The sequence below is a fragment of the Ailuropoda melanoleuca genome, chromosome 6, assembly GCF_002007445.2.
Source record: "Ailuropoda melanoleuca isolate Jingjing chromosome 6, ASM200744v2, whole genome shotgun sequence".
NCBI classification, from domain to species: domain Eukaryota; kingdom Metazoa; phylum Chordata; class Mammalia; order Carnivora; family Ursidae; genus Ailuropoda; species Ailuropoda melanoleuca.
In genome coordinates this window covers 553,191-569,682 of record NC_048223.1, presented here as the reverse complement: position 1 = coordinate 569,682, position 16,492 = coordinate 553,191, and the positions used below count along the sequence as shown (strand labels likewise).

Genomic DNA, 16,492 nt, shown 5'->3' with positions numbered 1-16,492 from the left:
GTCCTGTGATGAATAATTATATTCTGCCTCTCTTGAGTAAACCCATTTTATCTCTATACTCTTATTTTTTTCCATTAGGAGTTTAAACTTCATGGAATGGTTAGAGTTCAGTGCAAAGACAGCTTGCACCACTGTGATAGATGAGGCTTTATTGGCAGAATTTATGAAATATTTTTATAAGTAAAACTATGAAATAGGTTGCCTCTGGAGAGGAAAACTGGGGGCCAGAGGTGGGAGAAGACTTTTTACTGCATATGCTTTTTATATCTTTTGTATCTATGTGAATGTACAACCTAGTTAAAAATAAATAAAAGTTAGAATTTTTTAATTAAGGAAAATAAAGCCAGTGCTGAGTTAAATAATAGTATCCTATTCATACTCTTAACGCACATTATCTACATCCCTGAATAGCTGTGGTTCAATCCCATCCCTCCAGCAGCTCAAATATTAGTAGTAAACTTATGCCACTCTCTCCGAGTAAGCAAACAACAAAGTCTCGAACATCATTATTGGCATTGGAAAATTCCAGGATATTTTAGAGGGTTTATCCTATACAGTAGAAAAAACATAGTATATAAATATATTTAAAGACATAAAGAAAGACATTTAAGAAATGAGATGGAAAAAAAAAAAAAGAAATGAGATGGAATTTAGTCTGCCTAAAAGAGTATTATACTATAATTTTCTTAGTGTCAGAAGGAGAAAAGAAGAAATCAGAGTTGTTTTTATTTACCTTTTTGATAATTAAACATTCTTCAAGAATATAACAATAATACACAAATAAATGCTCATAAAACATTACAGACACATGTACAAATATGTTATTTTTGTTTATGTAGGATCACACAATGCTAATCTTTATGTGTCCTGTTTTTATTAGTTAGTAATAAATAGTTTAGATTTTCTTGAAACATAGACTTCCCACTTAGTCAATCAATGAAATATATTAAAAAACAAAAAAAGTTAGCTTTGGTTACCATAAGAAAATTTTAAGTGCTAAATATGAGAAAATTAGTGCCCCATTTAGCAGAGAATGTGTACTTAGTTGCTTGATTCCTTGGTGCTCATGTTTTCATATAGGATAAAGAATTAGTATTGAATAATATTTCTTCCCTAGAGATCAGCTCTTAAATTCTTTAAGCCACTTGTCTCGAAGAAATTGTCAGAAATTAAGGATCCTCCACACAGAAAATCTCTAGGCACATAATTTTGCATATTTTGTAATTTTAGGGTTTTGTAAAGTTCTTAAAGCCCATCCATGGACCCCCAATTAAGCGCCACTAATTAAGGACACTATAAATGGAAAAGGCTATAGGTGTAGGTATGTACACCTAATTCATGAATGGCTACTTTGGCTAATTTGGATGTAGAAATTGCCCTTTCATTCTTATTGTTTCTGAGAATTTCTTCCCTCTCCTCACTCCCCTGCCCTTAATTCATTGTGGATCCAAGGAGTAATCAAATTTTCCTTCTAAATCAATATTTCAGATACACCCCTTGCCCTCATTCCAATATTGGTTTGTGGGATGTTCTAGGATGACTGGGGCAGCAACAAGGGGAACACCATCCAGTCTCTACACCTTATTTCCCTGTACTACAGAAATCGTGCATAAGACCAGTTAAACAAATAGAAGAGAGAAGGCAAGAAGAGAAAACTTCTTCCTAAGTTATGAAATGACTTTTGTTGAGTTATCCACAACTTTATTCAAAATGAGGTAGGTATCTGGGACAATTGTTATTCTGATCATCATACCTTAGCAAAGCATTTGAGAGTTGAACCAAAAGATATTCCAACATCAGCTAGACTCCAGCTGTCCTTTAGGGCTGCTCCAGCATATATCAGCTCCAGATACCACCTGCCCTATTCATCTTCAGAGAGAGGAATGTGGAAATGATCCTTAAAAATCAATAGCATATTATGAAAACAGTATATCTCAACATTACTAGACCAGCAATATAATCTCTTTTCTTTTACATTTTTTTCCACTGAGTATTATAAAATTGTTTTGGTCAGATGAAGAAGTACGAGACAGGAGTTCTTAACCTAGAGCCTATACACCTCTCCAGAAGTTTATGGATAGAGTTTAGATGGGAAAAAACTATATTTTGTTTTTATTAACTCTAAAAGAAACTGAGATTTTCTTTCAATTATGTATGTAGGCAACAAACTAAAGAAGCGGTTGCTGGCTATACCTATGACTTTGTCACCAATAGAAATCACAGATACTTTCATATCACATTATAGTTGTTGCAGAAATCTCAAAATATTATACTGATCACTACTTTGAAATTACAAGTTATTAGATACATTGCTAAAATTCAAAAATGTGTTAATAAAGAAGCCACCTGTTACTATATCACAAATTTGTTTTTAAATGTTTGAAAATTGTATTTCAATATAGCTGGTTTCCTTTTCTTTGTATGTATTTTACTGTATGCGTTTGATGGACTCTGAGGAGTCCATAGGTTTCACCAGACTGCCAAAAGGGATTCATGACATAGAAAGGTTAAGAGCCTCTGTGTTAGAAGATCTAGATTTCAGTAGTCACAGTAATCTACCAAATATCATGTAACTGTGATTCAGTAAATGTGCCTTAGCAAATGGGAATGATCATCTCCAAGTTAAATACCATCTGATGGTCAAGGCCTAAATATTTGCCTTAATTTCCCATTGTGGAGGGAATATTTCTAAAAATTTATGAAAAAGCTGCTGAATCCGAAGAATTTCTTATTCTTGTTCTGTAACCATATGTAAGATGGTCAGCCTCTCTGAGCTTCAGTTTCCCTGGATGCAAAATGAGGCTATAGCTCAGAAGTTGTTGAAAGTCCTCTCCACCTCCCAAATCCTTTGTATTCTTAAGAGTTTTTTCTCACCAAATGTGCCATTGGACAACTGGCACGCTCTATTTATATAGTTTAGGGTTAATGTCCTATTTTTGTCCTTTGATGAAGAATTGCAGTAATACTCTGGCGAGTGCACAACCCACACATTTCATAAAGAGAAGTCAAACTTTTTTTCTTTTTCCTGAGAATTTACTAAGTTTGTTTCCTGTCTAACACCTCCATAGTTACTATTTTCTTTTTTTTCCATAGTTACTATTTTCTTATCAAACTGTTGTGTAAGCAGATAATGATGTTTTCAAATAGTTTTAGTTCCCTGTTTGCTGAAAATGTACCTAATAGTATCTCTACCCCATGTACATTTTAAAGCCACTGCGTAGTTGCAATTAGTGTGCATCTTAGTGCTTAGATATAAAGTACATACCTTTATCATCAGCTTGACAGCCTCCACAGTTTCATCTGCTGAAACATCAAATGCTTCAAAAGATCCCTCAAAGGCTATGAAAATTCTCATTCTCTCAAACAAAACAAAGCAAGCAAGCAAGCAAGCAAGCAAGCAAACAAACAAAAAACCCAACCCTGCAACTTTTTTCAAAGAATTGGCTAGCTGGAAAAATTCCAATTCACAATTATGGACAAAAAAGATGGCCAGAGGCAGCTGTTACTATCTAGCTTGAAAGTTGAGCTGAGAGAATGGGAAGAGACAAGTCCTGCTGTATGAGTACTGGGCAACACAGATAGCAGCTGTGTTGGAGGAAATGTTTCCCCGCCAATGGCAGGCAACAGCCACCTTGTTCCTACAGTACAGAAGCCAGCAAACTCAACAATTGTTGGGGCAAGTGTGAACAAGCTCCAAACATGTATTGCAGAAATGCCACACATAAATTAGCCTTTTGTGTTGTGACCACCATCTGGGGACTCTTGAATCCGTATTCACTCCGTGCAGCTGATCAAAGGACCCTTCAAAATAGATATGTGATTGGAATGTACTGGCACACAGTGAAGCAAAACAGATTTGATTTTATTGAATGTGATAATCCTGAAAGTTCTCCGTAAATAACTCTGAGCTGAAGCATTCTGGTTTCCATAACAACTTTGTGTACTTGTTCCCTGGCGGTATTTCTAATCCTGCCATGGGCTACAGAACAATGTCCACTTGCACCAGGGAGATGAATGTGTAGCCAAATGTCTGTGGTTTTTCCTTTCCAGCTCTGGGTAATAGAATCTGACCAATAACAACATATAGTTGGCATGTTTGTTAGTCCTTACCTTTATGTTATTTACAACAATTTACCATTATTATCTTCTTCAACTTCCCTTAGCATTGGTGGAAAAGATTTCAAACTCCACTCAATAAATGAGGAAAGATATTAAGCACCATTACTCAAGTTTATAGAGTAAGCATTGTACTGGAACTTAATTCTAAGACTCTCCCCATATGATATACTTGGTTTAGTGCTGTAATGTCTGAGTATTCGCTTGTGTATGTAAATCTTGTCTTCTTCCTCAAATTCCTCCTGATCTATGACAGAATCCTCATTTTGCATTTCTTTTTATTCTTTTTTTTTTTAAGATTTTATTTACTTATTTGACAGAGAGAGAGACAGCCATCGAGAGAGGGAACAGAAGCAGGGGGAGTGGGAGAGGAAGAAGCAGGCTCCTAGCAGAGGAGCCCGATGTGGGGCTTGATCCCATAACGCCGGGATCACGCCCTGAGCCAAAGGCAGACGCTTAAGGACTGCGCCACCCAGGCGCCCCTGCATTTCTTTTTATTCTTAACAGCACTTAGCACAATGTGAGTCATATGATAGGTGCTCAGTAAATGTTAACCTGTTGGTTGATTCTGTTCCGATTTCCAACTTGAGTTCCAACCACAAGAAATTTGAAAAGACGGAAAACATAAAAAGGGCAGAGGATTTCCTTGTAGATCTGACTCTTTTTGTATCATATTTTTCAAGCATTGCAACATCATGATATCTCCCTATGTTGTCAACATTTTTATAGAAAGTTTATTAACATAAGGTGTAGTCGATGCTGTTTTGGTGTCTCCCCACAAGCTGCTGTGATTGTTGACTAGTGAAAGCTTATAGCTACAGCTCCTTCTCCAAGGAATTTCCCTCAGTTGATGGGACCTGCCTTGACAAAAAAGCTGGGCATCCCCCTCAGTAAGTGATGGCCGAGGGACTACAAAAGGCCTGCCTTCTCATCTGAAGGAGTGAAAACTCTGCAAAGGATTCTTGTAGATCAGGCCATGGCTGGACTTTACCTGAGACTACATTCTTTTCCACTTTTTCTTCTTCCCAACTCTACTGAACTCTCTCCTTGACTAGTTTTTCTTGTGCACTCCCTCAGTAATTGATATGCATCTCAATCCCTGTCTCAGGCTCTGCTTCCAGAGAAACCAGCCTATGGCAGAGGATCTTAAAGAAGTTCATATGCTTTAAGAAATCACAACCAACTGCTTTGTAGCTTCCTGAAATACATGTTTATTTATACATGTGTATTTTTGTATGCTGTAGTAGACTTGCCTTTAGAGTGAATGCCCAGCTCAAAATTATGTCATTACCTCTGTCTCCAGCAGTAATGGACTTGTTCCTTACCTCTGTCTCCAGCAGTGATATTTGTAATGTGACCCTTTTCTCATCATCACAGTTATTTGGACCAGAATGGAACTGTCAGAATCCTTTCTTTTTGGACTGAAGGAGAATGTGACTGTGGTTTGATCTATAACGTGCAACTTAGTGACTGTCAGTGAATCATCTTCTTCCTCCAATGTGACTGAGTGGCAGAGAAAGCTAGGAAGAAAGAATGAAACAGACGTATGAAGAGGAGCATAGGACATACAAAGAGGATACTCCCATGGTTTCTGTTGCCCTTGAATCATGAGACACCTTCTTTCTATATAATACATTCCCCCCGTTTTGCTTAAACATGCTTTAGTTGGTTTCTGTTACTTAAAATCAAAAGAGTTCTAATTCATATTTATCCTTTCAGATTCAGCTTGCTTTGGAAAAAGATAAGGATATTCATTATCAGCACAATTGTTATTTAATGTCGTTGCCAAGATATTAGCCAAAATGTTTCAGTAAGAGACACAAACCATGTACCAATATGTAAAAATCTCCAAGATATATCATTAGGTGAAAAAGGTGCGGAACAGAATGTTTTGTATACTACCATTGGAGGAAGAAGGAGGGAAATCATATCTATAGATATGATATATGATACAGATAGTTTGCATAGACCTCAAAATCCCTGGAAATATACTCAGGAAACTAGAATCATTGTAGGGAGGACTTGAGCAGCTAGGGGTCAAAACTTTTCACTGTTTTCTTTCTTTCTTTCTTTTTCTTTCTTTCTTTCTTTCTTTCTTTCTTTCTTTCTTTCTTTCTTTCATAGACTTCATTTTTTAGAGAACTTTTAGATTTACAGCAAAATTAAGCAGAAAGTACATAGAGTTCTCCTATACCTTTATATCTCCTGCCCCCACACATTACAGCTTCCCCCATCAAAATCCCAAACTGAATGGTACATTCATTACAACTGGTGAATCTATGCTGACACATCATCATTGCCCAAAGTCCATACTTGACATTTGGGTACACTCTTGGTGTTGTACATTTTGTGGGTTTTTAACAAACTCATAATGACATGTATCCACTGGTATAGTATCATCTGGAATAGTTTCATTGCCCTAAAATCCTCTGTGCTCTGCCCATTTATTCCTTTTGCTCCCCTAACCTCTGGTAACCACTGATCTTTTTACTGTCTCCATGGGTTTGTCTTTTCCAGACTGTCTTATGGTCGCAATCACACAATATACATCCTTTTCAGATATGCTTCTTTCACTCAGTAATACGCATTTAAGTTTATTCCATGTCTTTTCATGACTTGATAGCTCATTTCTTTTTAGCATGAAATAATATTCCATTGTTGGATGTACCACAGTTTATTTATCCATTCACTTACTGAAGGATGTCTTGGTTGCTTCCAAGTTTTGGCAATTATGAATAAAGCTGCTATAAACATCCGTGTGTAGGTTTTTGTGTGGATGTAAGTTTTCAGTTCACTTGGGTAAATACCCTGGAGTACAATTGCTGGATGGTATGGTAAGAGTATGTTTAGTTTTGTAAGAAACTGCCAAACTATCTTTTGGAGTGGCTGACAAAATTGCATTCCTACCAGCAACGAATGAGAGTTCCTATTGCTCCACATCCTCACCAGCATTTGTTGTTGTGTTTGCATTATCTTTTTATTCTTTTCAAATTTTGAACCATGTGAAAGCATTAACTACTCAGGAAATTAAATTAGATGAAATACAATAAAGTGGAAAAAAAAAAGCCTAACTCAGTCCTTTCAAGAGGGCTTCTTGATCTCTCCAGGAAAGTTGACCTTTCCCTCTATTCCATCACTGCATCATACATTTTTAAACTATTGGACTTTTTATACTGCATTCCATTTATTATGTCAGTGTTACCCTCTCACATTAGACTGTGAGCTGTTTCATGGAGGGGCAGTATCTTAACCACCTTTGTATCCCCAGTGGTAGTGCCTTGCAGTGTGAATAAACAAGCTAGATTATTGTAGATTGATACCATTAAAAGTTACCTTGTAATAATGAAATGATAAGTAGACTTGAAGCTCTCATAGCAATATAGGGACAGCTTGAACTGATGAAGAATAAACTTGAAAATTTTCTTAGTTGCAGTCTAGAAATAACTTGCCTTAGCATCTAGAAGCTCTTTTTGAGTTTTTTTCCTAGGAGTTTTAAATTAATTTAGTTAGCCTACTGGGTGCCTCCTACCTGCAATGGAATATGATAGGTCTTTGTAAGATTTGGTGATGAATGTGATCTTAAGGGATTTGCCATGGATATGGAAAATGGTAGCTGTCCAGCACACCTGGACCAGGAACTATTATAGGATGAAGTATGATAAGAGATGTACAGACAAAATAGATGGTATGGAAGTGAAGAGACACTGGATCTGACATAAAGATATACCGTTCATTCATTTTAGTCATTCAGTACATATACATTGAGCCTTTACTATGTATCAGGCACTGTGTTTGGAGTGGAGGAAAGGTTAAGAGTAGGTAAAGAATAGTGGGTAGGGACAAAGACAATAATTAATAAGCAATAAATAGCTAAGCTTTGTTTAAAGAGAATGGTCAGATAGTAGGGATAAGCATGGAAAAATTAAAGTCAAATCTAGCAAAATAGGAAAGGAAGTGCTTGTTAGGAATAATGGTATGACAGAATTAGGTTCAATACAGGGAAAACAAGTAAATAAGAAGATGACACGTACCAAGGGAGAAAGAGCAAGAAAAAAATGTTACAAGATCTGTACTGGGGTAAAGAAGGAAACAACTATGTCACAATCAGTCACTGATATTTTAATCCTCTGATCTCTCATATATTTCATAGATGGAAATCTATGATTCTTGATTCTTATTTCTGCATTCAGAGTCATAGCATTCTCCCTATTACAGTTTAACCCCTTACTTTAGGTTCCTTTTAAAAACTCTGAAATAGTCACATGTTTACATTGATTTTAAAATATTTTCTGATTTATGATATATTGATACATGTCAGACATGTTATATGATATATACAAAACAAGAAGAAATAGAACTTTATGTCACATGGTAAATAGTATTGTATGGGAATACTGAATGATTGATGATCCTTTACCATACTAATTACCTTAGGAGTATACACTTTGGTATGAAAAATGCTCAATGCTGATGTGTTGAGAGAGAATTGATGGTATCTGTTTTTTTTTATTGAAGGTTAGTTGAAATACAATATTATATTAGTTTCAGGTGTAAAACATAGTGATTTGACAATTCTATACATTACTCAGTGATCACTGCCATGTGTAGTCACCATAAACGTTTTCACGGTATTGTTGAGTATTTTCCTTGTGCTATACTTTTCATCTTTGTGACTTATTTCTTTTATAATTGGCTGTTTGTACCTCTTAATCCCCTTCACCATTTTGCCCATCCTCCCACCCACCTCTTCTCTGGCAACCACAGGTTTGTTCTCTGTATTTGAGCCTGTTTGATTTGTTTGTTTGTTCATTTGTGGGTTTTTTTGTTTTTGTTTTTTGGATTCCACATATAAGTGAAATCATATGGTATTTCTTTTTCTTTGTCTGACTTCACTTACCATAATACCCTCTAGGTCCATCCATGTTGTCGCAAATGGCAAGATTTCACTCTTTTCTATGGCTGAGTAATATTTTGTTGTATGTAAGTATGTATGTGTGCATGTGTGCGTATATGTATATTTATATGCTGCATCATATATATACCACATCATAAATACCATATATTCTTTATCCATTCATCTATTGATGGACACTTGGGTTGTTTCCATACTTGGCTATTGTAAATAACCCTGCAGTAAACATAGAAGTGAATATATCTGGGGCACCTGGGTGGCTCAGCTGGTAAGCGTCTGCCTTCGGCTCAGGTCATGATCCCAGGGTCCTGGGATCGTGTCCTGCACCGGGTTCCCTGCTCGGTAGGAAGCCTGCTTCTCCCTCTCACACTCCCTTTGCTTGTGTTCCCTCTCTTGCTGTCTCTCTCTGTCAAATAAATAAAATCATTTAAAAAAAAGTGAATATATCCCTTCAAATTTGTGTTTTCATTTTCTTTGGGGAAATAGCCAGTAGTGGAATTACTGGATCATATGGTAATTCTGTTTTTAATTTTTTGAAGAACCTCCATACTGTTTTCTATAGTGGTTGCACCAATCTACATTCCCCCCAACAGTGCATAAGGATCCCTTTTCTCCACATCCTTGCTAACACTTGTTATTGCTTGTCTTTTTGATATTAGTCAGTCTGATGAGGTGGTGTCTCATTGTAGCATCTATTTTTTATCTACAATTCTGCTTTCATTTTTGTAACTTTAAAATTTGTCATTGAGTTCTGTTGTTTTCATCTAAGAAGGCATAAATATGCATTTGAATCACCTGATGGGCCTCTTGATATGTGGATTCTAACAGAGTAGTTCTAAAATGGGGCCTAAGATTTCAGTTCTAACAAACTCCCTGGTCCATACTCTAAATAGCAAGGAATTAAAAGCTCTTTGGAGATCTTTAAAAAAGTAATTGTAAAAAGAAGGAGAGTTTGAGTCAACTGCTTCCTGATTTAATAGAAAGAAAATCAAAGGAAAATTATACTTTAAACTTCCATGAAAAATAGTCCTACAAAATAGTGATTTCAATCTTGCAATCCCTAATTTTCTTGAAAATGATCAAATATATAAACAAAACAATCTATAGAGATATGATAGATATCTTTAAGCATTTTTCATTTGTAGAGTGATAAAAGTAAAATGAGTTACCTTCAGTTTAAAATCATGAATTTTTAAAAGTTAGATTTAATAAAAAATAATCTTTCAGCAAATGAAAAGATGCAAGCTTATTTTGACCACAAAGCTTGCTTCGTATTTCTCAACCTACCGAAGGCTTTGGAACTAGTAATCTCTATTTTGTTTTGCTTTTTTTTTAAGATTTTATTTATTTATTTGAGAGAGAGAGATTGAGAGAATGAGTGGGAGGAGGGGCAGAAGGAGAAGCAGACTCTGGAGCAGGGAGGCTGACATGGAACTTGGGACTTGTCCCAGGGCTCTGGAATCATGACCTGAGCCCAAGGCAGAGGCTTAACTGACTGAGCCACCCAGGCACCCTAGTAGTCTCTGCTTTGAATATGAATTAGGTGTAATGATTTACTGTGTTGTCTCCCACTTCTAAATAGTTCTTGGTAATCGGAAAAGCCTTTCATAGAAAGCGTTTGTCTGTAGTGCCAGGTTAGACCTTTTTGCAGTAGGCCAGTTTCTTGAGAATCAAAACAAGTTTGAAAAAAGGAAGTTGAATTCTTAATTCTCGATATACTTCCTGTCTCATATTATTCCTGATTCATTTAAGGAACAGTTTTAGTTAGGTGTTTTTTTTTAATGTAATTTATTGTTATTTTAATTTTAACTGGAAAAGAAATCATGCAGGTTTGGACAATCCTAAAACACCTAGATATATTGAGTTAAACATAATATGTCTTTGTAAGTGCATAGCAGAGTTTGCAAGAAAGTAAGGGATACCCTCTTGGGTCAACCAAAGAGTTAACTAAAAATCAGATTTTACAGTTTCTTGATCTTGCTATTTAGCAAAGAAACACATGAAAAGAAACAATAGACTAAAGAAGATGGACTTAACCTGTAAAAGGAACAGATGATTTAGAAGTTTGGTCTGAGGATCACCAGCATCAGTGGGGTACTTGGCTGGAACTTTAGAATCTCAGGCTCCACCAGAGACCTGCTGAATCAGAATGTGCGTTTCAACAAACTCCCAGGTGTTTCTATGTATAATAATGTTTGAGACGCACTAGTTTAAATGGCATCATAGTTGAGAGATACTAGGAAGATTTCTCCTGACTGCCGGTTTTCCACTCATTCGTTTTAGTATCTAAAATTTCATTTTCTGTGCGCCTGGGTGGCTCGGTCAGTTAAGTGCCTTTGGCTCAGATCGTGATCTGGGGTCCTGGGATCGAGCCTTGGGTACCCTGCTCAGTGGGGAGTCTGCTTCTCCCTCTCCCCCTGCCCCTCCCCGTGCTCTTGGTCTCACTCTTGGTCTCGCTCTAGCTCTCTCTCTCAAATGAATAAAAAAAAATCTTTAAAATTTCATTTTCATTTAAGGCATTGTGGTTTCGGAAGCTAACCTATAAAATATATACTTTTAACAAGACCAATGCTCTTGTATTCATTTATTTAGAAATTTTCTAAATGACAGTTGGAAATAGCTTTGGAGATGTAAGACAGCTGAATTTCAGGTGTTGGAGAATGAGGACTAGGCTCGGATAAGGGGTGTTGTTGAGGCAGGACAGCCATACAGAGACAGAATGTGATAAAACTGAGGAATGAGGGGCGCCTGGGCGGCTCAGTCTTTAAGCGTCTGCCTTCAGCTCAGGGCATGACCCCAGTGTTCTGGGATTGAGCCCCGCATCAGGCTCCTCCTCGGGGAGCCTGCTTCTTCCTCTCCCACTCCCCCTGCTTGTGTTCCCTCTCTTGCTGGCTGTCTCTCTCTCTGTCAAATAAAGAAAAATCTTTAAAAAAAAAAAAAAGTGAGGAATGAGAGGTTTTACTTGCCCAAGTTCACCCAGGAGAGTTATTTGGGTCCAGCCTGGAGCCCTCCCTCTCATGTTATGTTGGCCACTTATTGTTTATCATTTCAGTTCAGAACTCAGGCTGTGATATGGATGGACTTGCATTCAAATCCCAGTTCCGGAACCCAAGAGGTCTATTCCATTTCTCACTAGCTGCACGAGTTTGGATGAGCTATTTAATTTCTTTGAACCATAGTTTCCTGGTCTGTAAGAATAAACACATTAGTAGGTCCTAAAGTTCTCATGAGGATTAATCAAATGTGTAAAAAACTTACTACAGGGTTGCTACTGCTGTTGTTATTATTAGTTAGGGAGCGGGAGACAAGGAAAAGTCTGGGAATACTTTCAGAGCACAGATCACCTGGAGATCAAGAGCTAGATATAGGAGATAGCAATATTGAAAGGAATGATCGGCAAGCTTTGAGAATAAGCAATACCAGCTTTCTTTTGGTTTTTAACTGCTTTGTATATCTTCTCCTTCCTTTGACGATCAACCTTTTGGTGCCTTTTAAGTTTTAGTCATTATGTCTTGTTTAAAAGAATATAGCTGATAATCTATCTTTTAACTGACAAGTTTATCCCATTTACCTCTTTTAGAGGGTGATCGATATATTTCTTGTGGCCTCTATATTGTATTTGTATTTGCCATGTACAATATCTACAATATGCCCCTTTCCCACCTCAACTTTCCTGCCAGTCTATGGAGTAATTATGTTTGCTTTATTCTACTTTTTACATCTACTGGTTTGAAAATTATACTCAATTTCTTGGCTCTCCATATGTTCTTGCATCTCACCCCTTCTTTCTGCATTCAATTTTTGACTTCTTGAAGACATCCTTTAGAAGTTCTTTCAATAAAAATCTCTTACTTTGCCCTTGCATTTAAATGATAGGTTGGGGTGCCTAAGTGGCTCGGTTGGCTAAATGTCTGCTTTCAGCTCAGGTTCTGATCTCAGGATCCTGGGATTGAGCCCCGTGTTGAGCTCCCAGCTCAGTAGGGAGTCTATTTGTCCCTCTGCACACCCCTTCCATTTTGTTACATAAATTTTTGTTTGCTTATTTTGTAATAACTTTGTTAGCAAATAGAGGAAGATTGCTTCTCAGTGTCCCAAATAAGAAAGGAAAAATTCAAGTTGTATGTCATTCATCTAATTTTTTTTTTAAAGATTTTATTTGTCAGAGAGAGAGCACAAGCTCACAAGCAGGGGGAGCAACAGACAGAGGGAGAAGCAGGCTTCCCGCTGAGCAAGCAGCCCGATGCAGGACCCAATGCAGGACCCTGGGATCATAACCTGATCCAAAAGCAGGTGTTTAACTAACTGAGCCATGCAAGTGTCCCTGCCATTCATCTTAGATAAAGAAAGGGAGGCAACTCATCCCAAGGGAAACAATGACCAGACCATTTTTAAGGCATTTAACCTGAAACAGATTTTTTTTGTCTCATCTTTTTCAATTCCCTTGAAAACAAACAAGCTTTGTTGAAAAACCTTTCTGACTGATACCTGTCCTTTTGTGTTCTGAGCTTTTCACTTACTATCTTACAAGATGAACTTATTCATTAGTTTGGAGCTTGGTAAAGAATTGGGAGTCTTTTCTAATCTTTGGACCAAACTCCCTACAACAGTTTTTAGTTCTTCTTGGTACTTTTTCAAATGTGCCTACTCCTACGTATATGAATTCCTATGGATTTTTTTATGGATTCTGTTCCTTCTTTTATCACAGTAATAATTTTCTTTTCTTTTCAAAATGAAAAGATTCTAAAATTACCATTTTTTTCTGATTCTAAATATAATAGTGTTAGAGTCATTTTAACATCTCTAGTTAATCTCAACACTTAAAACACTGGCTGCTTTCTTGTCACTATTTAGGGAGAACGACTTCTAAGCCATTTTAGGTAATTAGTTATTTGGTATTCTGTCTGTATTTTGGAGGTAGGAAATGCTACAGTTTCACATGCTGTTTATACTTTTAGGAGGAGGTAAAGTAAAACCTGTCGGACACAAAGTCCTAAAAGCTTATTTTCTTTTATTTGTTTTTATAAGGAGATAATTAGCGACTATTAGTATCATGTGCCATGTTAACCCTTCATGTTCTTGAAAACCACTATTAAGATATCTCTCAATCTTACTGTCTAACATACTTTAAAAAAATAATTGGTGTATTTTCCCAGTCTATTTTCTTCCAGTTTGTCTTCATTCATCACAGTGGGGAGAATAACTGCTTCTGCAGGGTGTAGCACAATTCTTTTGTGGAAATGCAGTACAAATAGCACATTACCTTGTTCATAACTGAGAGAACTATACCTATTGTGATCTGAAGAGAAGAATAAAGTCAGATTAAAATGTTCTGTACTGGGGATACCTGGGTAGCTCAGTCCCTTGAGACTCCGACTCTTGATTTCATCTCATATTTGATCTCGGTGTTCTGGGATGGAGCCCTGAGTGGGGCCCCGAGCTCAGTGGGGAGTCTGCTTGAGGAGTCTCTCTCCCTCTGCCTCTCCCCCCACTCGTGCTTGCACGTGCTGTGTCTCTAAAATAAATAAATCTTAAAAAAATGTTCTGTGCTCAAGGTACTTTTATTTAAGGAATAAACAAAGCTGTCCCCCTCTTTTTTAAACGTGTAGAATATGGACCTAATTATTGCTTTTTTGATGTCATTCAAAAAATCTCATTTAACATAAACCCGATTTGAGATAATTTAATGAAGTGCTTATACAGATTTTGTAACTATGTTTACATTAATTACACCAGCCTTTATGTAATATTTCCAATTCTGATTTTGTTTGCTCCTCTCCCCTTCCCTCTTAATTCTGATTTTTATTTATGACTTTCTTAAAGGCAGGTCTGTGTATTAAGTATTGAATGTCTTCACAACTGATGAAAATCTAAGAATACATAGTATGTGTAGTCATAAGATACATAGAGACCAAAGTCCTTCTGATGGCTTTTATTGAATTTTATTTTACTGCAATTTTTAATTTTTTCGTGTTTAAGTTTTGAGTACGTAATATTCACAATATTCAAAATTCAAAGGGCACAAAAGCATACACAATATGGAAAGTTTTCCTCCCATTCCTGTGTCCCAGCCACTCAGGTATCCCCAGAGCAATTAGTGTTACAAGTTACATCAGTGTTGTTCTACAGCTGTTTTTAAGTGATAACCCTCTCTAGTAGCTCCGTTGTTTAAAAGATAAGGTCGAAGAAAGTGAAACCTGTAATGGATTTTTAAAGGCACCTTATTTTGAAGCAGAAGCAGGACCGGAATCTAGGTCTCCTGGCATTCTGATTCAGGACTTTGTGCAATCTTCACACTAAGCCACCTTGCCTCTTTAAAGTGGCTAGTTGGCAACTGGATAATCAGTGCTGTTGTTCCAATCCAGGCAATTTAAGTTTCAAAGTAGTTTGGTTTAAGATTGGAATACCCGATACGCAGAAGGTTAATCAGAAGGGCAGTAGGGGGCGGGATTTTTTGGCTCTCCAAAAGGAAGCTCGGGTTTTAAAAAGGCTGACCTAGGGCTTAATCACACGGTTTGACTTTTGCTGAGTCCCGGGGATGGCGCGTGTCAGGCCCAGAACGCTGACGTCAGCACAGCTCCGAGCCGGGCGTCCGAGTACTCGCTTTCGGCCTTCGGGCTGCTGCTGGCATCTCTAACAACGCGACCCGGGCTCTATCTAAGGCGTTGGTGGGTCTCGGTCCCATCCCTCCGGACCTCAGCCTGGACATCGTGCAGAGGGGATGAGGTTTCGTCCTCGCCCCTTCAGCGGGTCGGGTGAGTGTGGTGCAGGGAAGAGACTTGTCAGTGCCAGAGCCAACCCCGCCCAGGGGCAGCCGGCCAGCTGGGTCTCGGGCGGCTTCGTCCCAAAGCCAGAGCGGACCAAGCCGGCCGGCCCTGGGCGCTCGGTACGATCCCCTCCAAACGCCACGGCCTCCACTCCTGGAAGCAAAAGGTGGGGGGTAGGTTTCCATAGCCAGTCCCCTCAGGCAGCCTGCCCCCTCACCGACAAAAAGCGGATTCTTCAGCTGCGCTGCAGAAGCCCGCCCTACCCTCCTCTTCCCTTCGCGGGAAGACAGATCACGCGGCCAAGAACGCGACTACACGAACTGGGCTTTTTTCCCTGCCAGCTGGAGCAAGCAGAGAGGCGCTGTGTGAGAGTGGGAAGGGGCCTTAGCAAACAGCTCTGTGGCCCAATGGCTTTTCTTTGTCTTCGGGTGCCGGCCAATGAGGCGTGTGGGGCGGGACTTCCGTCTAGCCTTGGTGTTGTCGTCCCCGCTCCAATTCCGGCTGTGGGGGTCGGTGCGGATATTCAGTCATGAAGTCAGGGTAGGGACTTCTCCCGCAGCGACGCGGTGGGCGAGCCTATTTGTGTTGCGGGGTCGGGCTTCCAGGTAAGAGCCTCCCTGGCCTCGCCGTTGCCGGGCAGGGGATTGTCCCCCTCGGGGCCTGGCCGGGAGAACACACCCCCTCGCCGGCCCTCTGTGGC

At 38.4% G+C, this 16,492-nt stretch overlaps 2 protein-coding genes across 2 annotated transcripts in view; one reads left to right on the top strand and one right to left on the bottom strand.

The window, feature by feature from the left end:
• The window catches only part of ANKUB1 (ankyrin repeat and ubiquitin domain containing 1), a 33,834-nt gene extending 30,479 nt beyond the window's left edge, over nt 1-3,355 (bottom strand). Inside the window, 2 exon segments of the mRNA XM_002923450.3 lie at nt 1,754-1,897; nt 3,266-3,355. Coding sequence (XP_002923496.1) covers nt 1,754-1,897; nt 3,266-3,355 — 234 coding nt within the window.
• A 12,889-nt stretch (nt 3,356-16,244) lies between these two features.
• The window catches only part of RNF13 (ring finger protein 13), a 156,392-nt gene continuing 156,144 nt past the window's right edge, over nt 16,245-16,492 (top strand). The window contains exon 1 of the mRNA XM_034661834.1: nt 16,245-16,397. The gene's annotated coding sequence lies outside the window, so the exon portion shown is untranslated. The remainder of the gene's footprint in view (nt 16,398-16,492) is intronic.